Source organism: Pseudomassariella vexata, assembly GCF_002105095.1.
Source record: "Pseudomassariella vexata strain CBS 129021 chromosome Unknown BCR38scaffold_4, whole genome shotgun sequence".
Taxonomy (NCBI): domain Eukaryota; kingdom Fungi; phylum Ascomycota; class Sordariomycetes; order Amphisphaeriales; family Pseudomassariaceae; genus Pseudomassariella; species Pseudomassariella vexata.
The window spans coordinates 922,067-950,009 of NW_024467959.1; the positions used below are offsets into that span (position 1 = coordinate 922,067).

The 27,943-nt window shown below is 50.7% G+C and overlaps 9 protein-coding genes across 9 annotated transcripts; 4 read left to right on the forward strand and 5 right to left on the reverse strand.

Moving 5' to 3' along the window:
* Positions 1-824: 824 nt before the first annotated feature.
* Positions 825-1,919, reverse strand: BCR38DRAFT_153001 (uncharacterized protein). The gene is made up of 3 exons (XM_040853727.1): positions 1,558-1,919; positions 1,427-1,494; positions 825-1,363 (listed from the first exon to the last, which is right to left on the reverse strand). The coding sequence occupies exons 1-3, from the start codon at positions 1,748-1,750 to the stop codon at positions 1,205-1,207; spliced, it is 420 nt and encodes a 139-aa protein (XP_040717839.1). The 5' UTR covers positions 1,751-1,919; the 3' UTR covers positions 825-1,204.
* Positions 1,920-2,796: 877 nt separating this feature from the next.
* On the forward strand, positions 2,797-4,117 carry BCR38DRAFT_338437 (26S protease regulatory subunit 6B; the record flags this gene model as incomplete). The annotated part of the gene is made up of 2 exons (XM_040855618.1): positions 2,797-3,092; positions 3,148-4,117. 2 exons carry the CDS (start codon positions 2,797-2,799, stop codon positions 4,115-4,117), a joined length of 1,266 nt encoding a protein of 421 aa, XP_040717840.1.
* Positions 4,118-5,823: 1,706 nt separating this feature from the next.
* BCR38DRAFT_336654 (vesicle coat protein) lies at positions 5,824-7,455 on the reverse strand (the record flags this gene model as incomplete). The annotated part of the gene is made up of 2 exons (XM_040855475.1): positions 5,824-6,484; positions 6,530-7,455. 2 exons carry the CDS (start codon positions 7,453-7,455, stop codon positions 5,824-5,826), a joined length of 1,587 nt encoding a protein of 528 aa, XP_040717841.1.
* A 2,663-nt stretch (positions 7,456-10,118) lies between these two features.
* On the forward strand, positions 10,119-10,872 carry BCR38DRAFT_153052 (uncharacterized protein). Its single transcript, XM_040853728.1, has 2 exons — positions 10,119-10,566; positions 10,617-10,872. The coding sequence occupies exons 1-2, from the start codon at positions 10,217-10,219 to the stop codon at positions 10,618-10,620; spliced, it is 354 nt and encodes a 117-aa protein (XP_040717842.1). The 5' UTR covers positions 10,119-10,216; the 3' UTR covers positions 10,621-10,872.
* A 4,081-nt stretch (positions 10,873-14,953) lies between these two features.
* BCR38DRAFT_387645 (uncharacterized protein) lies at positions 14,954-16,581 on the reverse strand. Its single transcript, XM_040857515.1, has one exon. The coding sequence runs from the start codon at positions 16,152-16,154 to the stop codon at positions 15,279-15,281; it is 876 nt and encodes a 291-aa protein (XP_040717843.1). The 5' UTR covers positions 16,155-16,581; the 3' UTR covers positions 14,954-15,278.
* A 657-nt stretch (positions 16,582-17,238) lies between these two features.
* Positions 17,239-18,684, reverse strand: BCR38DRAFT_456047 (protein-tyrosine phosphatase-like protein; the record flags this gene model as incomplete). The annotated part of the gene is made up of 2 exons (XM_040861866.1): positions 17,239-18,315; positions 18,346-18,684. The coding sequence occupies 2 exons, from the start codon at positions 18,682-18,684 to the stop codon at positions 17,239-17,241; spliced, it is 1,416 nt and encodes a 471-aa protein (XP_040717844.1).
* A 3,212-nt stretch (positions 18,685-21,896) lies between these two features.
* Positions 21,897-22,922, forward strand: BCR38DRAFT_153110 (uncharacterized protein). The gene is made up of 2 exons (XM_040853729.1): positions 21,897-22,019; positions 22,079-22,922. The coding sequence occupies exon 2, from the start codon at positions 22,095-22,097 to the stop codon at positions 22,644-22,646; it is 552 nt and encodes a 183-aa protein (XP_040717845.1). The 5' UTR covers positions 21,897-22,019; positions 22,079-22,094; the 3' UTR covers positions 22,647-22,922.
* A 1,443-nt stretch (positions 22,923-24,365) lies between these two features.
* Positions 24,366-24,875, reverse strand: BCR38DRAFT_407220 (uncharacterized protein; the record flags this gene model as incomplete). Its single annotated transcript, XM_040858144.1, has 1 exon — positions 24,366-24,875. One exon carries the CDS (start codon positions 24,873-24,875, stop codon positions 24,366-24,368), a length of 510 nt encoding a protein of 169 aa, XP_040717846.1.
* Positions 24,876-25,762: 887 nt separating this feature from the next.
* BCR38DRAFT_509939 (uncharacterized protein) lies at positions 25,763-27,895 on the forward strand (the record flags this gene model as incomplete). Its single annotated transcript, XM_040864999.1, has 6 exons — positions 25,763-26,137; positions 26,398-26,508; positions 26,586-27,077; positions 27,133-27,477; positions 27,550-27,642; positions 27,704-27,895. The coding sequence occupies 6 exons, from the start codon at positions 25,763-25,765 to the stop codon at positions 27,893-27,895; spliced, it is 1,608 nt and encodes a 535-aa protein (XP_040717847.1).
* Between the last annotated feature and the right edge of the window lie 48 nt (positions 27,896-27,943).

The window sequence follows — 27,943 nt, forward strand, 5'->3', positions numbered from 1 at the left end:
TTATTCACACAGTACGTAGTAGCTCTGCACGGCCATGTAAGTGCGTAAACCGTCTAATTAATCCAGAAAACTCGCAATGGCCGTAGAGTCCGACCTGTTGGAACGAACGGACAGATCATTCTTAAGTCGTTCAATCAAAAACTCGAGAACCACTAACCAATCTGGCAATTCCGCTGCGCTAACCTAACTTCAGCCTAGCCTTATAATCTGCACCTGGATGGATGGCCCTGTACGTGGGGTACCTCAGCGGCCCCGTTCTTGCCTTCCTCCCTCACCCCGCTACCATTGGAAGTGAGTGTGTTAACAGCGGGGTCGGTCGTCCAAATCACAATGCCTAACCCATACCTCCTACTATTGATTACGCCGTTTCCCGACCAGGCGTTTCGTTATGCCACTTTGATACGAGGCCGCCGGCCGTTTCATCCACTATTTGGCTATTTGTAAGGTACTTCTTCAACTAATATATCAACGACAATTGGCTGCTCTTAAGGAGGTAGAGTCATCGATTGGTGGGGTGCAATCGGCCTTGGCTGGCCACGTGGTGTTCTTGTCTCAAGAATAGTGGCTGCCGTGTCTTATTGGTTTCATCTGCATTGATAACAGTGCAGGCTTTGATCAATGTTCAGTACTCGCCTATTGCAAGGCTCAAGCCTACATTTCATGTGGATCGTAGCATACACAGCATATGACTTGCGCGTTTCACTGGCCCATGTCGACCTGCCAACACGGCGTACATGAAGGCTCTCTATGATTGACGGAGCTGGGAATAGTGTGCTTATCAATAAAATCAAACGCAACAGGTAGCCGCTCCATAGGTCCACTCAATACACTCTAACGACCTCCTGGAGAAAACCCAACGCCAGCCAAAGCAATCCAACGGGGTGAGGAAATAGAACCATCATATAGGAAACTCCTTCCGAGATGCCATGTAAACTCCGAGCTCCCCTTGTGCTTATGACCCAGCCGTGGTAAAGTCAAGGTTAGAGCCGTGTCGTTCGGGGCTCGTAGTATGTTCAACCGTCCATCCGTCCAGAGTACGCCGCCTGGTGTAAAAACAGTCCCTCGTCATCAACATACACTGTCCTTTCAGGAAGTGCCAATAGCCGAAACCAGACGCCATGGAGTTGAAGTGTTTCGGGGTATGTTCTCGTGAGAAGTCGAGTCTAGAAACGCAAACCAAATATCAAGTCCGCGATTGCGCTCCTTACTTGGGCAGCATGTTCTTGACCTCCTCTTCGCTCAGCAGAATCTCGTGCACCGGCTCCCGGCGGTTTTCTAGCGGTGTGTAATCGCAGTCGACGTAGGAGGGGAGGAAGATTTCAGGATTCCATGCAAACCCTTGGCTCGAGGAGAGATAAGAGATCTGCAAGTCAGGCGATCAGTTTGGTCAAACTTGGCTTTGTTGCATTGGGTGGAGTCAACTCACCAAACGAGGCGGTCCATCCGGATCACCGATGTTGATGACGGTGCATTCGTCTTTGCAGAAGGCATCGCCTAGGTAGAAGGTCAGCAAACGAAATACCGAATCACATAGGGTAATCTTGAGGTGCGTCATACTGAGAAGACTGGGTCGGCGTTGGTGGGCCATCTTCGACTTGTGACTTGATTGTGACGGTGAAGGCATGCCATGGCCTGATGTTTGCGGGGAGCTCGAGTACGAGGAGGATGAAGAGCTCGTGGTGGCCTTGGGGCTCTTCTCGTAGCTGGAGCCCGAGGGACGAGCATTCGGAATGACAATCGTCGATGACATGGTTGCAGATCACGGGCAAGGCTTCACTCGGCGATGGGACGGATCAGCTGGTACAGTGAATAGGTTAAGCAGGCGTGCGCAACGATAAGAGAGTGCGGGCAGTGACCAAGAAGACGAGCTGCAAGAGAATGAACTAGGAGGCTGAGACCACAGACAGCTCTGAGATACGAAGGGAAAGTTTCCTACATTTGACGAGGCGGAACATGCAACAGAAGGGACGATTGGCCTTGAGCCACCTCAGGCAGTTGGGAGTTTGGAAGGCAGCCAGCCAGCCAAGACCCGAGACGCAAGTGGCAACAGTTGGACCGCCTGCGGTTGAGGTGATTCCACTGGACTGATCAAGTGGCTGGGCCAGTGCGAAATTCAGCTCGATGTGACGCATCCGTCAGTCGCTCAGGCCAAACAAATGAACTAATGATGCTGGACTTTGCCTGAAGGGTGCTGTAGAGGTGCCTCGGGGCTTTGGGGCTCGACCGTGTGAAAGACTGTGTAGTATTAGCTGAAGACGGAAGGTACACCCCGCCGACAGGGCGACACACAGCTGCGGGTTGTTGCAAGCATTGGGCTGTATTGGGGGACTTCTCCATGCGAATGGCACAGTGCATTCGAACAGGGATTGAACGGTCGTCCAAATGGCAATCGGGCGATACCGGAGTTGGTCCTCCCGTGGCTGGAGTTGCATCACCACAAGTCACTAGCTCGAGTGCAGCCCCAAATTCAGGGTGCTGCCTGCTCCACTATTTATCAGCTGGCTAACGGCTGAAAAACACTTTAACAGCCGGCATCCACTCTCCCATCTTATTTCCCAACGTACTTACCTAGAATGCCAAGACCCGGAAGGCTGCAAGGCTGGCGTGGTGTGCCCAAGCTAGCAGCTATGTGAGCTGACTGACCATTCAAACCCGTGTAGCAAACGCAACTTCATCACAAATTCCATCTCCATTCGCCATCAGTCACGAACCCGCCAGAACCATCACTACGCGACGTGATACAAAAAGGACCAATTCGACCTTTATTGACCTTACCATCTGCGAAGAATCCTCAAAATGGGCGACGTCCTCGTAGAGAACCCGGCCAATAGCGTGCATCCTCACAGCAAGGCTCTCCCTTCCAACATCCCCAACGTCGAGACGATTGAAGGTTTGCCGTCATCAGGAGGAGATGAATATGCCACATTAAAGAAGTTGCAACGGCATCTGGAGTATATCCAGTTGCAGGAGGAGTACATCAAGGATGAGCAGAGAAGCCTGAAGCGCGAGCTGGTGCGCGCGCAGGAGGAAATCAAGCGAATCCAGAGTGTGCCTTTGGTCATCGGACAGTTCATGGAGGCAATCGACCAGAAGTATGCATCTCTGTGATAGAGCTATCGTATACGCAATAAACTAATGTGGTTATAGCACCGGTATCGTTCAGTCCAGTACAGGCTCTAACTATGTTGTCCGAATCCTGTCCACCCTCGACCGCGAGAAGCTCAAGCCGTCTTCCTCCGTCGCCCTCCACCGACACTCAAATGCCTTGGTTGACATCCTGCCACCAGAAGCTGACTCTTCGATCGCCATGCTGGGTTCCGACGAGAAACCCGACGTGACGTACGCCGATGTTGGTGGTCTGGATATGCAGAAGCAAGAGATTCGGGAAGCAGTCGAATTACCGCTGACCCATTTCGACCTCTACAAGCAGATTGGTATTGACCCACCCCGTGGTGTGCTCCTCTACGGGCCTCCCGGAACTGGCAAGACCATGTTGGTCAAGGCTGTCGCCAACTCAACAACCGCCAATTTCATTCGGGTCGTCGGTTCCGAGTTTGTGCAGAAGTACCTTGGTGAGGGTCCTCGTATGGTGCGAGATGTCTTCCGAATGGCTCGTGAGAACTCCCCGGCTATCATCTTCATTGATGAGATCGACGCCATTGCCACCAAGCGATTTGACGCGCAGACTGGTGCCGACCGAGAAGTTCAGCGTATCCTGCTGGAGTTGCTGAACCAGATGGACGGTTTCGACCAAACGGCCAACGTCAAGGTCATCATGGCGACGAACCGTGCCGACACACTGGATCCTGCCCTGTTGCGACCTGGACGTCTAGACCGAAAGATCGAGTTCCCCAACTTGAGGGATCGCAGGGAGAGACGTCTGATTTTCAGCACGATTGCGAGCAAGATGAGCTTGGCACCCGAAGTTGATCTCGACAGCTTGATTACGCGGAATGATCCTCTCAGCGGTGCCGTCATCGCTGCCATTATGCAAGAGGCTGGTCTCCGAGCCGTGCGCAAGAATCGGTACAACATCATCCAAGTTGATTTGGAGGACGCGTATTCTGCCCAGGTCAAGGCATCGACCGACGAGAACAAGTTCGACTTCTACAAATAAACGAGGAACGTTGTTCGTGCTTGGCACAGGACGTGAGTTCTGTGGGGTTACAGTGGGAGTCACTTCTCCCTTAGAGAATGGGGACTGCCCACCGCTGGTGGTGTTTAATTTGGCCAGGAAGGATATCATAAACGGCCTTGATCGGCTCAAGTCAAAGAGGCTGGCGCTGGTTGGCGAATTGCACACTGTACTATAGCTATCAATGAAGAAGGAGTTTGCAGCAGACTCGTCGTTGTTGACCAACCTACTCAAAATAGCGTCAAATAGATGATGACATATTTGTTCTCTTCTGATAGAACTCGTAGTATTTGGGAAAAATACATACCGTGTGCAATGGGCTGGTAGGTAGCTAGGTTCGCAAATCATGTTTCTCTTGGCAGGGTACCGTCAGAATAAGTGTCTTAACGACGAGAAGGGGATACGAAGACGGCAAAGAACCTACCTGCCTGTCCTTGGGTCAACCAAGCCATATCGCAGAATACAACACTTGCAGGTATCTATCTCACATTGCTATTAGCGACAGACAGCAGTTTCGATTTCTACCTCACGATCTATCCCACTTGTGAGCAGCCCGAGGCGTTGTTTCTCGTCCGTCCAACGCAACGTGTGGGTAAATCAACGGATATGTAAAACTCCATGGCTCGAAGTCACCGGGTACAGTGATAGCACCTCCTTTATCTCTAAGTAAGCGTACGCCATCGCACTTTGCGATGTTCATTGGGCCCACCGACCCCACTGCTCGACTACTGGCAGGATGAAGCCCTTCGATACTACAAACCGCCCCATGAAAGACCGGTAGGTGCGTGAAGGTAAGCACTACAATAGGCGTTATCTGGGTCTCACATCCGACTTCGGCACCTTCCCCATCAACCCTGAGATGTCCCAGAGCGTGGTGAGGACGATGATGGCGGCTTATCACGACAGGTCGTCCAGATCCGACTTCGGCGCAGCGAGCTTAGCGGCCACAGATATCCTATCTGAGGGCATACCGTAGTCAGTCACACAGGGAACATATATAAGTCTCCCAGGACCAACATTTTCTCCATGCGGTCTTACCAGAAGTATTTTGCCTCGAAATTCTTGTCTAACAATCGCTAATCTGCGGAAGGTGGTATGTTTCCGCCTGCAACTCGCCTTTCATTCTTTATCTACGCTCGATAGAACCCAATGCTTGCTTGCTCAATCATCTATAGCAACGTTCGTTCGACATCCATCCCATCCCATCCCATCGGGTCATAACCATGACCCGTTATCTATCGTACAAAATTTGGCACTCGCTCACTCTCTTCTAATCGTGACATACCTCTCTCTTCCCCAGAAAGGCTCCAAAAAGCCCCATACCAGCCCACCTGCCTAGGCCACCATATCTATCTCTTTCTAAATGACGCTCATGTGAATGAAGCATATTGTCGACTCATACTTTTTTGGGGGCCAGTTGTGCACTTGCTCTAGAAAGCAAAATGTGGATCAAACATCAAGCAAGAAAAGAAAAGTCCCGCGATACTGCGTGGTGTTGTACAACGGGATAAGCTGAGGGCGACCTGGTGACAGGCATTCAGCAAAATAAGGATGGGTATCGTTCTTCTTGGTGTGCAACTCTTTTCAGCCTGGGTATCTTGTTGTGGGTATATCCTCCACTGTTCACTGGTGGTGTTGCAACTCTTCTTCCCCTAATCTCACGTCGTCATTATCATTATCTCGTGTGCTCATGATCCAAGCACCACGCCTAACTCGAGCAAAAGCGTCACGAACCGCGCGTGCAGCTCAATGAAGAAATCAGGTAAGCCGACCAGCTCAGCCAGCCCACGGGCCTTGGGAGCAAACCCGCCAGGTCCCATGGATCCGCCCATGCCCATCCTGTTTATGAACCCGGCTCTGCTACCACCACTCGTCAGGAAACTGCTCCCGCTATCTCGATCACGCTCTCGCTCGCGCTCGAAACTGCCACCACCAAGCCCGAGACCGACGCCGCTGTCTCGGGGCCCCACCTCACTGTACCCACCGCCAAGTGCGCCGAAGGGCGAACCTTCCGCTTCGCGCTCGCGCTCACGCTCAGCTTCAGCCTCAGCAAGGTCCTGGATCCAAGTCGCTAGGTCGCGGAATGCGGCGGCAACAAACCCGAACGCCTTCATGGCAAGGCGTTCGCGGTGAGTGCTGAGCGCTAGAAAGGCATATACCCGCTTGCGACCGCGGGCGTGCATATCTGGGATGCGGAAGATGTAGGCCGTCGTGTAGCCGGTCAGGGGATCACCGAAAAAGATGGGACCGCCAGCTGCAGCAGATTGCGGTGTGGCCGGCGCACTTATGTAGGCGGGGTTGGTGGGTATTGATGGCGATGCCGATGACGGTAGAAGAGACGGCACAACACTCGAGATGGGACTACTCAGTATCGATGCGTTCCCCGGGCCGTACCCATGCTCGGGGCGACGGGGAAGCGTCTCGCAAGAGAGGGTCCGTAGGCATGAAGCACGCACTGTAGAATAGGTGTTGGCGATCTGGGGCTCGTGGGTGCTAGTGTAGTCTAGGTAGTGGGTATGTGTGTTGACGCTCGACTTGGAGGAAATACTGGATTGTGAGGTCGAGGTCGTGGGGCGGCGATGGGAAGACGGTCGAGTCGTAGTATTGGTGGGCGACACATCGTCTTCCGTGTCAGATGCACATGACGACTGCGGATTTGAGTTGGGCGGACTCATGTCACCACTGCTGCCCCCATAGACGCGAGCGTATGGCGCGCGGGTTCGCAATGTTGGTCCCCGCTGTTCGCCCTTGGCATCGGCCGCGGCCTTCTTGTCTTTGCTGTCTTGACGCTTTGGCAAGGTGAGGGCACAGTTTTGGCAGGGGTTAGCGCGCTTCGTGACATAGTCGTCGTATGTCCGGCGGAAACTTGAGTCGCGACGGGGGCCGTTGGGCTTGTCGTTGCTCGTTTCTGTTGGGTTTCCGGGGCTCTGCGGCGGCGTCTCTATGGCGGAAGCCGTAGTTGGAGATGCAGCTGTCGCGGGCTGCGCTGCTGCCATCCTGGAAGCTCGTCGGATGGCTGAACGGTGTGCTTGTGCTTCTTGTTCTGTGGCAGGCAGACTCGAGCTGCGCGACGAGTGGAGCGTCATCTTGCGCAGGGCATCCGCCACGGATGGAGGTTGCATTGCGGTCGCACTCGACTGTGGCCGGTCTTGTTCTATCGTATCATCGTAACATCGTGAACAGGGCACTGGAAGACCCTCAGTCACCATAAGCGGTGTGGGTCCGTGGAGATCGCAGTAATGCGCCAGGCATAGCTGAGTTTTAGACGTCAGTAACGGGTTTGAACTCGTCATCGGCGTTCGTCTGTGTGTGACCACCATGTTGGGCTGGGGCCACCTGTATATCAGGGCATGATAGGAGGAGCACTGTCTAAGGGGGACGGGGGGAGGCGAGCAAGTTAAGAGAAAAAAATCGAAAAAGAAAAAGAAAAAGAAAAAAAGTGAGGCTACAAGACTTATAGGAGAAGTCAAGAGTCAGGTGCGCCCGCAAGGTTCGCAGTTGGGTTGGGTGCCAACGGACTGTTGGATCTGAAGCAAAGGGATAAGAGATCAACACATCAAGATGATGAAGTTGGGCAACAAATACTATGTCAAACAGATGGTATTTGAGACGCGACAACCTTGAGAAACGTCACAGCTGCGCAAGGGGGGAGGTTTCGTGAAGTAAGGCGAGTCAAACGTGAGTGTAGTGTAGCAGTTGTGGCGATTATGGCACTCGACCCTTCCGCCTTTTTTAGGCTGAGCGCCTCGCTCCGTGCCGGGAGATGAGCTGATAAATGACAGGTGCAAAGGTGACATTGCTGACATCCATGGATGTTGCGCGTGGGTGCGGGGGGACACTGGCTCTGGATGTTGGGAAGCCGAGGCGGTGAAGGAGCTACACGGGGAATGCAAAGAATACAAGTTGAGACAAATCAGAAGGTCCCAAATGTAGCGAAGGTTACTCACTATGGAAGTCATGACGTGGGCGGCCAGTCGCAAGGCTTTGTCTCTGTCAAACGCGATCCAATCCCACTTTCACCCCAAAAAGATGCCCGATTCCCCTGCACCTTCTTATCTGGTTATCAGATTAAACGTTGATAGTCGGAGGAGGATAGCGAAATTATTATGCTCGTTGCCAGTTGCACAACAAAACAAGGTGCGCCCGTGTGCAGGGTGTAGTAAATGGGTATTTGTCGTTGGGAATTTCCGTTATTAACAGCCAACGTGATTCGGGGCCCAATATTCTGAAAGGTGGAAGGCGGAAGACACGGGATTTGACAAGTTCCTTTCGTTGGCTCGAGTTTGGTTTGTTGTTTGGCTGATTGGCTGCCCTTCCGGCTTACTCGTTCCTTCCGGTTGGAAAGAGATGAATGGGCTGTCGGTGGTGCAAGGTAGGAGTGCAGCTTGCCAGTAGCTCGAGGTAAGCTGCACAGCACAACACCCAGCAGGCCAAAGGAAGGACCTTCTTGTTTTTAATGTACGCGGCGTGCTTTTCCCTCGACCTCCACTGCTTGTTAACTACTCTCTGCTAATTGCTCCGAATCCAAGGAATCCCCTTGACCTGACTCCTGCCAAGTGGAGTGCAAGAGTGGCTCCCGACCGTTTTAGTGTCCCGTGTCCAGGTCTTTTACGGAAGGTCCAGGCAAGGCGGACGACAATGATCCAGGCGACAGCTCGATGTTGATCGGGTACCAACGACTCGGTGCTAGACGACCCACAAATCGAGGGCTGCGAGATTCATCGTAATGGGTCCCCGGTCCTTTGTGGGTGCTTTGTACGTAACAACGACGCTGCTGGTTGGTGAAGTCGGTGTTTGGGAAGAGAAGAAAGAAAAAAAAGTAAATAAAGGTCGAATGGGTGAGTAGAGTAGATTAAAATTAATGTCTGACTGCCGGATGCCACTGGACTGGGCAACCCGTCGCGGGTCTTATCAAATCTTTCTAGAGGTTCAGAGGCATGTGATGGGGAGCTAGATTTGACTCTCTCTGAGCAGTAGTTTGCATTGGTTGGTGCATGCGATCGTGGTTGAAGGCGTCGGGGTAGTTGACTTTAACTTTTTGTGTAAGTGAACCGGCTCAAACCGAAGACGAGTTGCATACTAGTTGGTTCGAGAGGAGGGGGGTTCACAACTCAAGCACTGCTTTAGAATTGGTAACTGAAGGTACAGGAGGGGCTGTCATAAGCTGCTGGGAGGTGGATGCATGTCGAATTAAGTACCTAGTTGGTATGAAATGAAGACACATGCCTGTTCACTGACGATACGCGCAATAATCTCACTTCCCGTAGGATCAGCAACGGGTGCGGCAACGTGCACCCAGGTGTGCATACCCCGTACATATCTCATCTGAACCGTCATCGCAGAAGTTCTGGGGAGTCTGGGGAGACCCAGGTCGCAGTCGGAGGGAGTGCGTATAATCTCGAGGCTGGGTTCTGGGGTGAAGGGGTTCGGCTCCAGACTCAAGTTGAGACTCATGAAATGACTTCAGGAAAATCTCGGGATGGCTTCAAACGCGACTTCTCAATCGGGATATCTCTCCGCGCCCAGTTTGAGCATCTACGAGATAGTCGACAAGTCGACAGGGTCGGACTGATCCGACGACCAGAGATGGAGCATGGATCCAAAGTTTCTCCAGTCGTGGTTGGACACGCAATACCCAGAACGGTACAGACGGTAGGGGTCCCGGATATGGTTACGATAATTCCTGAATAATGATGAGCGTTGTGAACATCGCCGATAACCGGCCCTTTGAAGATTACCTCAAAGTACTTATACTACGCTGTATTGAGAAACACCGTTGATGATGATCCGGGGTTTTGTATTTCCAGCCCTGGCTGCCTCGCTTATTTCATTTCCTTGTGTCGGTCTATGTCTATGCGATACGCAACAGAATGACCCCACCATAGGATTCGATTCGCCGTGGGATTTTAAAGTTCCCCGCTCAATTGCCGGACGAATCCTCCGCACCGGTGTTTGTTCTTGCTGGTATTGAGAGACAAGGAGGAAGATTCGAAAGCCTGTCATCGTCGTCAACGGCTTCATGCCGGCGCCCTTTACTGCTAGGTTTCGAGAGGTGGTACCTTCCATGGCCTCCTCAGCGCCATGCAGCTCCAACTGCCGCGCTTGAGTACGCCCCACACAAGCTTTCTCACCGGCTTACTTTCGCACCTTCTCATCTTGTGTCATTGGTTCGTCGATGGATGTCTGGCTTTTGGTGTCACCCATCCTCCCCTTCCAGAGATGATCTGGGTTTCATTCCAAGAACCCAAGATGACACTACAACAAACCCGGCTTGCCCGGGATTTCGGGCACTTTCGAGGACATATGGATATTCGACGGTCTGTCGTTCAGCCGCCGGAAAACCACTTGGCAGGGGTCTCCAGCTTATTGTCTTTCAATGTTGCGCTTCGTCAAGCCGTCAACTTAACCACGGATGAAAGGAAACTGCGACTGTAAGTTGAATGTCCTTACCATTGCCGGCTGGGCTGACAACAATACTAAGGTAGGTTGCAACTCCTACGTTGGGAGGTGGCCCACCTTCCTTGACCAACAGCTCGTGCCAAATTAGCGAGCCGCAACATGCAACTGCAGTCAGCACAATGGGAGGCATTGATTGCATCACGTCCATCATCAAAATATTTTGCGCATTAATTAAAAGCCTACTCACCGCCTGTAGTACTATTTCAAGGGTCTTCCATTCGAATCTCTCATCCTGTGTGTTGAAACAGGGCTAATCCACGCTACTTCGTGCCGTTGCAGATATTTGATGGGTCTCAGCATCCTATTTTCTCCGTCAATCAACGCAGTTCCTCGCGAAGATCATAAAAATCCAGCTCACTAACAAGCCCTCCACACTTTGGGAAGTGATGATTCGTACTTCATACTCCATCTCGACAACTCCGATATCAACCGTATATGCTCATTTCGTTTGCGCCGATCAACTCGAACCGAATTGCCGGCTTAGCTCTTCTAACCAATGCATCCGCAGCCTCCACCTGCTAAGCCAAAACTTTTGTCTCCAGTTGCATCTTATGGGTGTCATCTGCTCGCATACGGGTCACAAAATAACCGGCGCAACGAAAGAAGGGATCGTACTGCGCTAGCTCGATGTTCCAACGTATTACAGCTGACAGAACGTAGTTATTCCACCTGGTGCGCCGTTTATTTGTCATGCATCGCCTAGCTGTCGATAGTCGATAGTTGCGGCTCCTTTGGTAATAACCTTCTTGCCAAGGGACAAAGCCGTTGCAAGGTTCCGGCCTGTTCAACCGCAAGCCTGTCATTGGTCAACCAGGCAAGGACAATCCATGGATGCATTGATGAGCGTTCGTCCTCAAATGCACATGGTTCTTCAAGGATGCAGAACATGCATCTCTGGAGCCCAACCGCTGGAGAGAATGTCACCTTCGGTGCAACCAGCATCGACTTCCGTTTGGGGCCCTGACCAGCCTAATGGTCTCTAGGTCACCCTCGACATGCAGTTACTCGGTCGGCTATCTTCAGGGCCCCTTGCTTCTTGCGGTCCAATCAACACGCGAGGGCAAGATCCGGGGAAGACCCGTTTTGGGCAAGGCCTATGGTGTACACGACACGTGGTTGACACGGGCAGATGCAACAGTGCGCCCGCCATGGAACACAAAGGACCAAAATGACACTATGCTCGCGAGATTGCCATCCCTATTTCTCCAACCGGTCTCACCGATGACTCGCAAGGCGCCACTGTTACATATTCCATCTATTTTCCGTACGTGTGGCAGCCGTGGAGATGCATACGAAATGTCTCACCGACCTTGTCAGGGGGGGCCGGGCTCGCACAGATGGCGATGATGATACGACGAATGATCAGCTTCCAGAAGGCTGGCCGCCCATGTCTTTCGGGATAGTGGTTGGATGTGCTTGTTGGGCTATGCCATTGATAACAACTCAGCCGATCCGGCCTTCGTCCCGCTTCTCCACATGTTCTCCCAATGTACTATGTACTATAGTGGTACAACTGCTTCCCTGAGATCACAAAGGTTCATCCAATATCATGTGCGCTCCGATATTTGCGGCAAGAGGTACGCTGTGTCAATCAAGGCACCTAACTCAAAGTGTCTAGCCGCGGCGTACGTCAGAAGACCCGACTCAGTGTTTCATGGGACTTGGTACGAGTAAGGTATGAACAATAATGTCGTCACAGGGCTGTCAAAGATTGACAGGTCTCCGACCCGAAGGTGCTAAACCCCGACCCCTGCGCTCGGCATCCTTCAAGTCGGGCCTATCCGGGGTTTAGAATGCATGCGGGTCGAACATGCTGACTCGCCAGCTGCTCATTAAATGCACAAATCATGATGATCGTGATTCGTGCATTGCTTATTAGGCCATAAGTCCACCACCTCGGTACCATCGGCCCTCCCTGGTCGAGGTACCCCGGACGAGAGCCTCGGTCAGTCAGTCCGCACAAGGTCGCGGGGTCAACTGCCTCGGATGTCAACATCGCGAACACAAATTGGACAAGGTCAAGTTCGGAAAGGAATATCAACCCACACATCGGTTTGGTACACCTCTCCTAGGATCTTCACTGTCAGTGCGACACAGCCCCATATAACCCCACATTTCCTCTGCTATGTCACTTGCATACATTTTTCTATGAGGAGTACATTTCCTCATCGATTCTTCTACCGTTGTTTTCGATCACCTTTCTTAATCTCTCCAGCATCGACGTTGCTACTCTCGCTAGAAAGTCTTCTAGCACAGCTTTCTAGACGGCGTATAGAGCCGGGTTTAAGCCCTCAAGACTGAAGTTTGAAGTTTGCAATAGTGCTACAGCTAGTCCTTTATCTAGAACTATACGTTCTCAATCGGCAATAAGTTAGGGCTCTTCGAGGGCTACTTTATCGTCTCAAGCGTAAATGGCCTAGGCTACTGGAGTATTTTTTTAGTCTATACGCCCGGGTTATTATCCTATTTGAAGACAATGAATCAAATTACTCGACGAGAGGTAGTATATTATTAATATATTTCTCGGCGTTAATACCTCCCTGTAAGGAAAGAGCCGTTGTGGCGGGCCGGTCTCAGCTGACAAGCTGAGTCGGGAGGGATTCGCCCCCGATCCGGTAGAACCCCGGAACCGCCTAGCTTAAGAGGAGAACTCGAGACGCTCGCACCTAGTTTAGATTCTTCAAGAATCAGTCTTGCAATATACGCACCCATACATACACTGGCCTACTTCTAGCTACCCTTTGCGCTACCTGACTATTATATTGTAAGACGTGTGGTATCCTCGTTCCACTCCCTACTTTTGCACTATTCGAATAGAGGTCCTTCCGTCGACTACGAACAAAAACCTGAATTATCGAGCTACACCCTTTATTTCTGTCACGACCTGGGTTGCATCGCATTGGTATAGACCTCGATTAGGTGCTATCGACGAAGATTCTACTCTAAGGAGCGAAGGAAAGAAGATGACAACTTAGGTTTGAGGGAGCGCGACTAAGTCATCCACGCTTGGCGGGGCTCCTACAAGGGTTATGATTGGCTTTCCATCTGACACTGCCATGGCAGGTGTTCCAGCTGTAAGTCACCTGGTTGTAGTGGGTCTGCGAGGGTTGACCTTCACAATTTCTGAGTAGGTTACACTCATTGACGTTTTTTATTTCGTAGATAGTGACGTGGGGTTAGGGTTTTTGGGTGCTCGTTTTCGTTTTTTCCGGTTTCAGACGAGTTATGTAAGCGCGTTCTTGAAGGGTATTTAAGACCTTATGTACATAGTCACTCTCTTGAGAAAAAGATAGGAATTCAAGCGGCCTTTTCCACAGTAATCTGAACCAATTTCTCTTTACTTGGACAGGCATTCAATGTCTGACGTACCTGTTGAGGTACTCTTGTTGCCCCTATAGATCTGATTGTGCCTGCTGAGGCCATTGTTCCCACCTTTCACCTGTTGAGGTGATTGTTCAAGGACCTGTTGAGGCTCCTTTTCTTCTCTAGCCTGCTGAGGCTCCAGTTGTTAGTACCTGTTGAGGTACTTGTCGTTTCAATCAGGGCAAAGAGCTCTTGATCTTGTTAATTCTTTCCACCTCCCGGATAGTAAGGTCTTGTTGAGGATCTTGTTGTCCGTTGCCATCATCATAACACCTTGAACCTGCGGGTGGTTTCACTGCCCGTCGTCAATAGTAATACATGTCTTCTATATTATATTCATATAAGCCTAGTACTCGTTGGAGAAAGCTATCGGCTTGACGTTATTATATAGCTAATTTCTTTAAACGTAGCTATCGCTGAAGAGCTTTACTAGCAAAGTGCTTACGCTCTTATATATACTAGCGTGTAAAATATATTCATCAGCGACGTATATGTTGTGTATCGCCTACTATATTCAACGGTTAACATAGTTATATACGTGAGAGGCGGCGTAGATGTAACAGTAGATACTGTATAAGGGGAGGCCAGGCACGATCGTCAATTCCTAACGCCAGTAGCAATTAGATACAAAGAAGGAAACCGGCCCCTCCAAGTTGCCTTGGTGCCTTGAGCACTATTTGAGGGTCCCAGAAGGTTTTGTTGAAACGCCATATTCTAGCTTGTGACAATAGAGTATTATCTCTTCTACTTGATGTTATCTAAATAGCTAGTAAGGTTCCGAATATGCTATACTTATAACTTATAACTTATACTTATACTTCAGTGAAGTAGTTCTAGGAATACCATTCGCGATATATTTCACTACATAAAAATATATGACGGGATACATCGTACTAGCATGGCCAAGCATGGCCAATCGATGTGGGGGCTGCATCGCACTAACAGAGAAGATCCTAGCAGAAGTGTACTTTGGCAAAAGCTAGGGATTCTTAACTCATCGGAAGTCCGTACTCGCATTGATGTGGTAACGCTCACATCTCCCTCTCACTATGGCTGGCATATGCTTCCCTACAACTGTCATTAACAATTTCTGCCTCATTAATGCGTACAATATGCATCCGTATTTTCATCTTGGTCTGCCTAGTAGTCGCAAAAACACATAGCCTGTCTTGGATGGAACGTTCGAGGGCAACCCAATGGCTCGAACGGGAGTGTGTCCAAGTATGTATCTTGCGTTCTGTGAATAGGCAAGAACGGCAGTTGTAACTCGATACTTTCGCATTACACCACCATAATACCATCGTAATCCGCAAGCAAACCGTCACTTAAAGTGCGTAACAGGCCTCGCCAACCTCACCCCATCGAGCTCAATATCCACCTGCTCATTGTAAAAACACAGGAGTCCCGCCACCGTGGCGCTCTCCAGCGTCGGTGCCCTGTAATACCAAACCACGTCCTTAACCACCATCTCCGCCTGCCTCTCCCCTTCCCCGATCCCCCGCGGTAAAACAACATCATAGTATCTCGCCTCCCCCTTATACGGACACTCGGTCCTCGTGTCGCTCTCCCTCAACCATGCCAGATTCTTGACCGAAGTCAAGGGGACATAATACCGCACCGGTAAACTCGTCTCATACAGATGGTGCGAGGTGGTCGTGGACGCCACCAGCGTCCCGTCGATGAAGACACGAACCAGCCGCGTCGAGGGCACAATGTCAACCCGCTTGAACGGGTCCTTGGGATGTACATAAATCCTCATATCCTCCTCGAACCACGCGTCCGCCACTGAGAACTCGACTCGCACCATATTGGCCAATTCCTCCCTTCCCTCCGGCAAGTGCTTCCTATCCCCAAACAGCAAGATGCGGTCCGTTGACCGCCGGCCCACATTGAGCTTCACTACCGACACGGGCGCCGATACGCCGGCTGAGGAGTCATTGCAGTCTTCGCCAACGGTTGAGACGTGAGAATCATCGGGATTGATTAGGTAGGTGGAGAGGAAAGAGCGCAGCGGGATGTAGTAGTAGGGGTAGTGAGGATGTTCCCAGAGGTAGAGCGCGGTGGTGGTGTCGGCGACGTAGACGCCGTTGAAGAGGATCCGGATGCGGCGGGGCGTGGGGAGCGTTTTCACGGGGCCTTCTTTGAGGAGGCGGTTGCCGAGCTCCAGGAGATCGGGTTTGGCGACGGGGCTGGCCATTTTGTTATGTTTCCTAACAGGGCTTGAGGTATCTCACTTGAGTAAGGCTGGCATTATTGGAAATACCAGTTTGGAGTTCAGAGAGTAAGTAAACACATAAGAGCCTTAATACTCATTGAGTCCAAAGGTATTGTCCCGTATATATCATCCACCGCCATCAGTATCTGACATGCAACAATGCATTGTTCGGCCGAGATGTCACGTCAGAAACTGTAGGTTAGACATCACCCGCATAGGCTTCTGTGTAGATTGCATGAGCTGAGGCGGGGTAGATGTAGATGCGGCTTTGTATATTCGTAATAGATAACTTTATAATTGATAGTTCGTCAGCACCGTTTAGAGTATCTGCAGGACACAATAGAAAGACTCGGTTCCGCCATATTCTCGGCAAATCGTGGTCCCAAATTACAAATTGTCCGACGGTGCTTGTCCCCTAAGTGAATCATGTTCGGTGTTTGCACCACCAAATGAAAAGTAGTGCTCAAGGGAGCATTAATTCGGAAACACGAAAAGGATCGTACACTACCAAACTCGGAGTCCAATTGCTCCGTCTAATATCTATTAACGTAGTGGGTATCTCAAATGATCCATTGCCTTCTTCACCCTTGCCTGCCTGCCTGCTTGCTTGCTTGCATCTGCAATAAACTCAACAAAATACCATGCCCTGGAAACCCGGCGAGCCCTCTCTCCATTTTACAACGCATACTCCAGCAAATGCAACACCAATCCCCTCCATACTGATTGCTTCGCCATGTCATGCCCGCATTAGAAATGCCGCTTCCACCCTATTTTCTGCTCTCCTCCACCAATCACAATATGGGTTCCGTGCAGCTCTGTCCATGCAACTGGAGCTCTCTTGCCATGCTGAGATAACGTATAACAAGCTGTATCCCAATGGCACTGATCCCACTGGAACCATCTCTGCGTGAAATGACTCCGTCCCATAATTACCATATACCCTGCATCTTACAAAAATACACGCCTGTGATGAAATAAATCCATCAGAGACTTACGAGAACCCATGCTGATGGACCTTCTCCAATTAGTTCCCTGAGTTACAGGATTACACGTGCACAACGGAGCTTTACTCCTCCACGAACGGATCATGGCCGACCTCGAGTCTCTTAGCAGCCGGCTCGTCCACGGAGTCCTCCACACCGTACTTCTCCATCCATTGCTTGCGGAGAACCTGGTATATGAACAGAAACTGCGGCTCGGACTGCACCATCATCTTGCGCTGTTCCCGGAGCGCGTTCACCGTGTCAAAGACTAAATCGGCCGCGTCCACCTCGTGTGTCTCGTCGTACCGCTCGAGGTCGCCGGACTCCACCTCGCGCATCAGGTGCTCTAACGCAATGAACGTGCCGCTGCGGCCGACACCCGCGGAGCAGTGGACGATGCGCGGATTGCGTTCGCTTGCGTTTTTGGCGCGCGAGAGGCGCATCAGCTCGAAGAAGGACTCGATGTCCTGCAAGGCGGGCACGCCAAAGTCGGGCCATCGCTTGTATAGGAGGTGCCAGACTTCCATGTCGTCGTCGCGCCCGTCGATGTGTAGATTTAGTTTCCGCATCTCGATTGCGCCGTCTGCCTTGTCCTCGACGTTGACGCACTTAACTTGCCCGCGAAAGCCGTCCTCGAATTCGTCGTCCTCGCCAATCTCCATGGTCTCGTCCACGGCGTGGGGGAAGTAAGGGTAACATTTCTCCAGGTTGTTCTCGTGCGTTTCGGTGAGCATGACGACGACGGCTGGACTCTCGAGCTGTTCGGATACCATGCGCCACACGTGCTCCGCAGTGTGTACCCTCGGCCCTTGCATGGCGATGTATATGTGTGGAGGTCTGGCCTCGGCGTCCAACGGCGAATTGAGTACAATCGGCGACGCGTTGATGTAGTCGACGGCGCCTTCGGGGACGCGCAGCTTGACGCGGTTGTTGTCCCAAGGCTGGATATTCGCATACCGGTCGAGGGTTCGGAAGGCTGGGTCGGGACGCGCATACTTAAACGTTGGTGACGGATTCGTCATGGACTCCAGCATTCGTTCGCGCTCCAGCCAGACAATATCGGTGTACTTTGCGAGTATGTCCTGTTCCGACATGGCCAGGAAGGCGGGGATCTTGAACGGCTCCCTTGCTTTTTCCAACCCTACCCTACCACCGGTATCCTTGTGAGGAGACATCATCTCGTGTTCCACTGTTCCGTCATTTTTAACAACGGCAGGTGAAGACGGCTGCGGAAGCGAGGCTGGCGCGGGCGAGCGGGCACGCTTGTGCGAGGAGCGGAAGTGGAAGCCACGGAACTTGGAGGGGTTCAGGGGCGACTTCGGAGGAAATATGCTGTGGTTGCTCTGGCTGCTATGGCTGGAGCGCGGCGGCGTAGTCGTGGGAGTGATAGAAAGAACGGGAGGCGAGTCAGTAGAAGGCCGAGGAGCAAGTCTACTGTCAGCCGATGTTCGCGCGGAAACAGGTGTTGGTGCAGGCGACAAGGCACCTTTCCTGCTGGTGCGCCGAAAGCGCGAAGAGATGTGGTCCATTGTAGTCGGGCGTTGTGGGCGCACGGGTGTGTAGGGACTGGTGGTGATGGTGGGTTGATACGCGACGGCGATGGTCGACGGACGGAGTGTGGTGTGTCAGTGGAGAGAGTACGTGGTCGCTGGAAGTTGATCCTTCCTTTTTTGCAGAGTTGGGGCCGTCAACCCTTATTGTGGCGGCGGACGAGCCTAGCTAGAAGCCTAAGTGGAAACCCGTGATGGACTAGGGACAATGTGCTGTTCCTGCCAAGGCGTCGCGCAAATCCAAACGCAGGCAACGAGTTTATAAGCAACCTGGACGAACATTCCAGGTCCACTTTGCGAAGGCGCGTATTGCAAACTAAATCGTTGTGTCGAAGTCGCAATCGAGGCTGAGATGAGATGGAAGAGGGGGGAAGGAAGAGGATGCTGCTACTGCTGTGCAAGGTCTCAAAATAGCACAGGAATCGCCTGTTGTGGCGACGGTCATCGGGGCAATCGAGAAACCAACATAATCAAAAGACGACGGGGCATTCCGTCGAGTTCGGCGCAAGAAGAGGCACGAGTTAGGACTTGAGACTTTAGAATGTCAAGATGGTAAGTTGGGTTGGGGGCGGAAAAGGTGTTGGAACTTTAGGAAAATCCTGGGTAGGTGCATAGGACTAGAGGCACGTAACCATGGACGGCATTAGACTGCGAGTGTCGTTGCGAATTTTCTTGCATTAACGTACTGAGGTAGTTCTGGATCACAGGTAAAAAGGAGAATAAAGCAAGGTGCGAGGAGCAATGGCTCTTCAGCATTTGTGTGACGATTCCAGATTCGGTTCACAAACAAGCAAGCAAGGTCCCTCCTGCGCACGCATCACCAGAGAACATCTCCATTCGGACATTCTGAGAGGTCAAAATTGGGACCAGCCCAACGTTGGGACGCAAGAAATCGCAATACCCCGTACATCATCAGCGGATTCGGCACTGACTGGCAAGCGGCAAGTGACGGCCCCATCCGCCGCCTCCAGTTGGTTGGCGATGCAACTGGCATCAACATTGATTTGATGCTGGAGCCAGGGTGTGCAAGTGGTCTAATCTGGTCAAATGACGTGGGCTCGCTTACATACTTTAATTTTAGCCTTGGAAGTGCTGCAACGTCAAGAAGTGCTTGAACTGGTCAGACCCCGAGAAGGCCGACCGGCTTTATCCCGGATCCTCACTTCATCCACTAGATAACTAGTAGACGAACAAGTACGTTTGGTATTTCATGGGCTTGCCGCTTCGAGATACCTAGTAACGAATCCTTTGTACTGCAATTGCGTTCACGACCCGCCTCTGAAGAGTTTCATGCGTCGAACCCAACATTGTCCATCTTCGTATCCATGCATCCGCTTGACCTGCAGACTGGTAAAAGGAAATACATTGCAAGCTCTGGTCAAATTCAGGGCTTCAGATCGAATTGAACAGCCCGCATCGTAAAGGCGCGAGTCACGGCCACAAAAGTAAATCAGGTTGATTAAGATGACAACATCACATGTATGCGCCGTGGAAACACCATACTACCTACCAGCTTGCTCACTGCTCTATTCTAGCGTGAACACCCTATCAATTCGCAGTGAATCAACTCAAGAGATCCTTGGCTGGCCAAAACACTCAATCGTCGGCTTGGCTGTCATCGAAGATAGCATCCGGATCCTATATCAGGGACTGGCCTTCTGGAAAGTCTACTGGTGGCGACTCATTATGGTCGTCAAAGTAAACGTCGAAGAAGTCTGTGCCGCAGCCGTCCCATTCGCCGTCCCCACGCTGTTGGCTGGCTTGAAAGGTTATCCTGGATCATGCTGCGGAGCTTTGTCACATTCGGAAGTAAAGCCGTTTGACAGTTGTCCATTCAAGTCCTTGTCCATGATGTCGGGTCTCTTGTTGATGTCGCTGGCTTCTGCAAATGGTGCCGATACCAATGCCAGAAGAGCTTGACGTAACAACCCAAGCTTCGAAAACGTCGTGAAGGCGCAGAGCAGTCCGTCATGTTCCGAAGGCACTATCACCGTTTGTTTGCTGTTACCGACTTTTCACCATGAGGGAGCGCAGAGCAGTGTCTGAAATTTATGAACAACCATATGAAGGGAAATCTGCGTTGAAAAATCGGGCTCTTCACCGTTTGGGAAGATGATATTCTTGGCCTGGTACCACTTCTATCGAGGGCTGGGCCTCTTCGCATTTTTACCTTTGGGGTGCGAAGGGATGCTTTGACATTCACCTAATCATGAGAAATATCGTGGCAATCGCTGCCATGCGCAGTGATGTGTACATTGTAATGCTTCAGATCGTTGAAGATTGCCCCACAGCGCCTACAACGACCGTCGACCCTGGAGGACGAGTCTCTGCCCAAGATCAGCATACTTTTTCCCACAGCAGAAAAGAAGGAGAGTTCATACTCCAGACTTCAGACAAGGTTTCACCAATGCAGCTGGTAAATGGCTCTCCTTGAATGTCTGGTCCATATTGCCTGCAGAAGATAGCTGGGCTGAGCTTCCAGGAAATACAGGCGTAACTCATCCTGCCTTTTCTCTCCTTGATATCAAGGTTTTAACGGCCGGTCGACCTCGTATGCCCCTTTTATGTAAGGAGAGGCTCGCTTTCGTTGCCAAGCCTGGTCCCTGAGTTGGCCCCTGATTGGTGTGGCAACATCAACATTCGCCTCCACAGAAATAGGCAAGTACTTGTTGCCAACATCCTATATGGCTTGGCAGTTGTCGTTCCCATAGCAGATTGTTCCGTGTTTTCGAATGCTCGTGACAGTGTCGATTGCGTCCACGCCCAGAACCCTGGAGCAAGACAATCCTATCAGACGGAACAAAAAGTTGGATCATCAATGAGCGCAATCCATCGCCAACAGAAGAACAAGCGGCCATGAGGGTCACCAATCTTATACTTCAATGCGTGTCGTGGCCGAGGTCTTGGTGGAGGTTCGACTCGCCGCGTGGTCCAACTTGACCAAGAACTGAAGGTCTATGGTTGAAGGGATCAATGGTTCATCGAGGCCTGCAATGTCACTCACGAGAAGGATCACGACGATTCGAATCGATATATACAGCGGTAAATCCATGACGGAGAAGAAATTAGCCGGTGCGCATTCGACGCAGAACCCCCTGGTATATAACAGAGATACTGGCTTCTGCGCGGCTGCGCGTCGCGCATATTCCGAGAGATATTTCTCAGCCCGGATTGGGAAGGGATTGGTCGAGCCGTCCCTCAGGTCTGTTGGTTTTCAACTGTTGACCAATAGTAATCACGTCCGTCTTCTTTGGGATTGACAAGTGGAAGGAAACGTATCGAATTCTACTTCCGGACGATGTTGAAAACTGAATGTATTGACCACGTAAGTTACTATTCTTGAATCTGAAGTGTGATATCTAACGAGTTGCAGGTTATGAGGACGGCGAATGATTCTCGGCGACCGGGAAAATAACCTGAGCCATCAAATCTCACGCCTGGTCCGAAATTGTCTAGAAAGTGCAATCATAAGCAGAACTAATCCACTGGAGACTCAACTTAGAAGCCAAGTGGTCGAAATTGTCCGGGAGTGCCAAGAGGAGCTTTTCACTCTTTCAACTAAGGCCGTCATCACCCACCACCTGCCCCGGTCGGCATATCAGCAGACACCAACGGAATCGTTGGCTGAGACTCGTTTAACCTTTGAGTTGACGAAGGCACAGCATAACAGAGAAACGCCAGAGGGGAGGGGGGAGACCAGATGTATTATATTAATGATATTCCAAATTGCTCCGACTCAAATGGAATGGCCCTTTTGTACCCTGCACAATACCCCTCGCGCGTGCTATACGCTGAGATTCGGCACCTTTGAGCAACTTCGACGAAATCTCTGCCGACCTTGGAGAATTCAGCTTCTGAACGCGACCGACATTTTGCGATGTCCATTTGTCACATCGTTACTGAATCTTCTCAGGCTTATGCGAAAGAGAAGGGCGCTCTGAAGAAAGACTGAAGTGGTATTAAGCTCATGTGGCTTATGTGTACCAATGCACAACACCCCTCTCTGCATGTCGTGAGCTGTCATATCATCGGGTATAACTCTGCAGGTGCAGTGCATTAAGCAAGGCTACACCCGGGCAGATGTGATAAGAAGTCACTTGCATCATTCGTTGGGCTATTGCCGGTTTCCGAATATTGCTCTTAACAGTAAGATCGGGCGGAATCCGTCATCCTCCACGTAATTTTGGGAGACTCGGCTGGCTTTGTCACCGCAACATGTTGGGTTGATATCATGGATATTTGATTACATACCAAAGTAAAAGTGCACTTCATTGCCTCGGCGGTAGTTTGTGTCCCCCATTCATCGTGATCATTCATTATGAATCCTCAATCAGTGATATTCATTTTTCAAGTTCATTCACAGTTCAGTAGAATTGGTACTCACCTCTACTGTATCCACCAGACCACAGAACTACAGTGAACGCAGTTGTCTGTCGTCACTCGTTCTCTGTCAGAGGTTGCCCACTAGCTTTCTCCACGCGCTCAGCTTAAATCAAATACAACACGACACAAAGTAATCCAAAGTGTATGCTGCGTCGAACCGTACTGTTCTTGACCAAGCTTGGGGGATGGGATTTGTGCAACGTGAGCGTTCAGGGGCCCGCTGTCGCGTTCATGATTTGAAACCTACACTGGCTCCTTGCTCGCCTGGTTGGGAACGAACCAGAATATCTCTCTACCTTAGTACTTGCATGTTGGTAATTGTCAGTCCCAGAATCACCGTCCCCCTGTCAATCACCTGTTTCGCATGCTTATACAGCGTTGCGAAGGCGTAGATAGCCTCGAGTTGGATCTTGTTCCGCAAGTTCCTCAGTTCTGTAGTGTCACTCTCGTCGTCATCCTCGTCCACAAGGCAGTTTGAAACTTCATCTACCAAACGGAACAGGTGACCGAGAACCAACGAGGGCTCCGAAGAATTGAGGATGTTGCTGGGGATATCGCGGTACTACGCCATAATCCACAGGACGTCGGACCACGGCTCTTCCTGGAAGTGGCTGTGGTCAATCTTCAGGGAGGTCTGCTGCCTAGAATTTGGCGCAGAGTTTCGCATCACTCCTGCAGATTGGACCGGTCTGCCCCTCAAAAGGCGCAATTTTGCTTGTCTTGAAGGTGTAACCCGTGGGTCTTGGATTCTTGTCACAGCTTCAACTTCGGTGATGGATACCGGGCTTATTGGGACTCTCCGGAGTATTCGTCGAATTTAATGTTTAGACCCTCGTACGTCTTAGAGCAAAGTTGATGCTGGCGTTACGAAACCGCTTCCAGAGTTCGACTATCTGAAGAACCACAGCTATGCCTAACTCGTACTGGAGTCAGACGCCGCCTAGCCCGCTATGATGAATAAATTTAATGTCCCTATACATAGCTTTCAAAACACTACCTACTAACGCATTTATTATATTTATTGATGCATTACTGATAGATTTGTATATGAGTGAAGTTATATGGTTTGGGTGTAGAGAGTGTCCGTCGTGGGGATCACCTACGTCATATAAGAGGATGAGCCGAAGGAGTGTCTTCATGGAGAAGAAGAAGCTGAGATGCACGCTGTCCGCTAGCTGCAGGAGGAACAAGGGCGTTCCCGTAAACTGCACATTAGGGCATCAGATATCAGTATTCAGATGCCCAACTCGATTTCACCCATGTTAAATAAGATGGAATCAGTCCAACCCCTTTTTCAATGACTCAAAGGCGATCTGCTTGGGCTTGTCCACCTTGAGCTCTAGTTTCGGTAAGATGAGTGCCAAGTCCCCATTGTCTTTGGTGATGGCACTCTGTATAGCCTCGTAGGTAAGTTTGGGATCACAGTCGAGAAGGAGAAGAGACGGGGCGGTGGCTGCCAGATATGACCGGTGGACATCTATAGGTCTTCTGAGAGCATAGACCGATTCATAGACCGAGAGGGGCTCCTCCACACCGTGCTTGTCCAGGCAACTCACTCTGCAGGCCGGAAAGATAAAGGGTCCTGATCGTTGCTTGAGACTCAAGAGTAACTTGAGCGCGTAACGATATGACAGGCAGGCATCGTGCGTCATTTGCCCGATTTCAACGACTCTACCACTTTGAAGTTGAAACCGGGGAGATGGGTGCGTCATGTCCCAGATATTGGGTTGAGACGCAGCGACACGGGAAATATTCAGGTTGGGCAGCATCGCCCCGCAAATGAGCATTGCAGCATGATGCCACGGCGAGCCCGATTTCTCGCATATGAAGTCTTGTCCATGCCTGATTTGATGTAGTTTTAGCCTCACTTATAAGTGACCAATAGCAACACATGCGCAACTGCACGGATTCTGTGTGTTAACATTGCGGGATCTCGTATGCACAGAGAAGCCCGATGAAAGTACACATGACGCCTATCATCTGCTTGATCTACCTGGGATATTAGTAGTTAAAAACATTTTTGGTCCCGACGTAGTTTTCATTCCTAAGTCTATGGTGTCACTCGGGCCGTTATGTTGTATACGGCTAACTACAACCAACGTACTGGAACGGCCAACCTATACAATCTGCTTGTCTAGTCCTGGTGAAAAGAACATCGTGAGGCTGTGCAAAACCACTTTTCATTTGAACCCGCAAGTAAGACGGGCGCTTATTGATTCTAAACGTTTGGACATTAGAATGCCAGCTCAATGTACATAGATACTAAGGCACTGAGGCGACCGAGGCAACTTCGAGGCTTAGCTAGACACAGTATTGCGCTTGTCTCAATCCCTCCAACCACATCCTCTTAAAAATACATTCCGTGAATAGTATTTGAAGAAAAAAGACGGACGTGAAGAGTCTAGAAAGTGCACTTTATGCTGATTCGACTGGAAGCCTTTGTCTCACAGTTGACTTGCCCGGCTAGTACAATAATCAAGGCCAAGAGGCTGTTCCCCGATGGGGCTTGCAATGTATTGTACGACGATGAAAATAGTATGAAACGTAAAATGGGGTCGGTCTTTGTTGTCGTTTGTACGGTCTTGTTGTCCATCTAGGACGGCGGCTGTCCACGAGGGCTGTACAGACGGACTCCCCAACCCTTCCCTGTATGAAGGGCTGGGCTTGAAACACAATGGGATCCTCTCAAGCAACAAGCTCACATCTATCTCTTCCTTATCATTGGGACCCTGAGTTTAGCACACGCCGGAATCTGCGCTACCAGGATCAGAACAAGCCATACGTCGTGTGGCAACGCGATATCAATCCAGGGCTCAACACCATAGCTCTGTTTATGAACCATGACGATTCAGATCCATGTCCTTATCAAGCAAACTCTAAAGTCTTCAACTTTTGCCCAGCGGCGAGATGCGTCGAGGCGTTCCGGAGTGGTGGCAACGACCTAAAAAAGCCGATTGCCTTGCTTTCAGACAGCGAGTCGACTCTGAAATCGAGGCATTATAAAAAGGCACTCACAGCTGAGGAGCTATACGAAGCTTTGAATAAGCCGGTAAGTATAGGAGCCTTTTCATGCACTGGAGAGTAGGTTTATAGTAAGGGCTGACACGAGTAAGCGTTTCTGTGCGAACGAATCGAATAGTACTGCGTCTATGTCGACACGCACTCGAGAAACATCTGAACCAGTTAGAGGTAGTAACGCTGAGACTAGCGAACCTAATGCAGAAAGGAGATTGTTGTACGGGCTATATTCAATCCAGTTTGCAAGCGTCATACTGACCTGTCTACGGATATATCGCCGACTTAAATCAGTGGAGTGTGCTTGCACTGGCTGCTACTGCAAACAATCACGAGGCTTACGTGCTAAGAGACTTCATTTACCACCACTTGGCATTTTCCGCGATGATTCGAGTCGAACTTCCCGTGAGTATCGAAAACTGATGAGACTATACCACAAGCAATTCCAGAACGGCAAGTACTCAGGCTAATGCACACGCCAGTCTGAAGGACTTAGTACTTTCGCCTTATGCTTCCATCTGCCATTCTACGCTCTGAGGAATTGCAAACGCGCAGATAAACGGAAATGGCCGGACCAGCAACCCTTAAGACAGGTCGAAGACGTAAGCTTTGTCAAATCTCCAGCAGGAAACAACCTCAATTCTGCCCCTAAGCAAGACCATCTCCACGAAGCACAAATATCATGCGTCGTGACGGGATGGGACGAGACTGTGTGGGAGGCATACTTCTTCATTGATCTCTACTATGACGAAGAAACGGCGGAGAATATAGAAGACTACGAAGGGCAAATGAAGCAACTTCCAGAACAGCTTGACGCAGATCCTCTAATGAAGGGCACATTTGTTGGGTCGGCGAGGAGCTGTGTTCGGAAGCCAAGGGAATATTTCTTGAATATCCTACGAGTTCGAGTCAGGCAAGTCAAGAAGGAATGGCGCTATGTCGTGACAAGGATGGAAGAAGACATCAAAGTAGGGGTGAGTATGCGTACCAAACATTTTCGAATAGTACGACTGCTCATTTTGATAACAGAAAAGATTCTATTCACCATGTTCCCAGCTGGACGGTCAGGTTCGACCCATCCGCTTTGACGCCAAGGATGCGCGATCGACACGCAAGAAGTTCCTGCATTGGACCGACAAGGTCATCGAGCTGCTGAGAAAGCTCATAGAGAAACTGGACGAGACGGTAGAGGCTAGGGAGAAGTTCAATGCTGGCAGCATCGGCTACTTCTACGCACCTGGAGCATCGACGAATATTTCCAAGACTGACCATAAGACTCTCATCTGCATTAATGAAGATTTTGCAGAGTTGGCTGGACTACTTCGGAAGCTCGAACTGCTGAAGGACAAGATTTGCGAGGATATCCCTCGAGATGTGAGTAAGGCCTCAGTGTCGACACTATGGCGTGCATCATTCAGAAGTCGGTTTGCGGCTAATATAAAGTAGATTTCGTTGCAGTTTGCTCATGAGAACAACGAATCGGCGATATTCCAACAGGCCACGGCACGCGATGTCAAAGTGCTCACATGGGTAACCTTCGTGCGTTTCCTCTTTGTGTATATCCGAATGCTTCCTACTTCCTCTAACGTGCAATCTATAGCATTCGATTCCCTTCGCGCTCGTTGCCGCCCTACTCAGCACAAGAGCTGGGTTCCTACCCCTGCCAGAGAATCCATGGTCACTAATCATCTCACTGCTAATAATGGAGATCATTGTATGGGTAACTTTAATGCTGTATCGATTGGACATGGAGTGGACGGTGCTGTCGAGTACAGTCGGTTCTTTCAGCTAGGTGGAACAGTAAACTGGTCTCATGGTCCACACTTTTTGTATTGAACGA

What these genes read in the sequence shown, in the direction of transcription:
- BCR38DRAFT_153001 (XM_040853727.1), bottom strand. Translation starts at nt 1,750, where the DNA reads ATGTCATCGACGATTGTCATTCCGAATGCTCGTCCCTCGGGCTCCAGC. An exon ending in ACGCCGACCCAGTCTTCTCA is followed by an intron (nt 1,495 to 1,557) that starts GTATGACGCACC and finishes CCTTCTACCTAG; the next exon opens with GCGATGCCTTCTGCAAAGAC. An exon ending in CGGATGGACCGCCTCGTTTG is followed by an intron (nt 1,364 to 1,426) that starts GTGAGTTGACTC and finishes CCTGACTTGCAG; the next exon opens with ATCTCTTATCTCTCCTCGAG.
- BCR38DRAFT_153052 (XM_040853728.1), top strand. Translation starts at nt 10,217, where the DNA reads ATGCAGCTCCAACTGCCGCGCTTGAGTACGCCCCACACAAGCTTTCTC.
- BCR38DRAFT_387645 (XM_040857515.1), bottom strand. Translation starts at nt 16,154, where the DNA reads ATGGCCAGCCCCGTCGCCAAACCCGATCTCCTGGAGCTCGGCAACCGC.
- BCR38DRAFT_153110 (XM_040853729.1), top strand. Translation starts at nt 22,095, where the DNA reads ATGATTCTCGGCGACCGGGAAAATAACCTGAGCCATCAAATCTCACGC.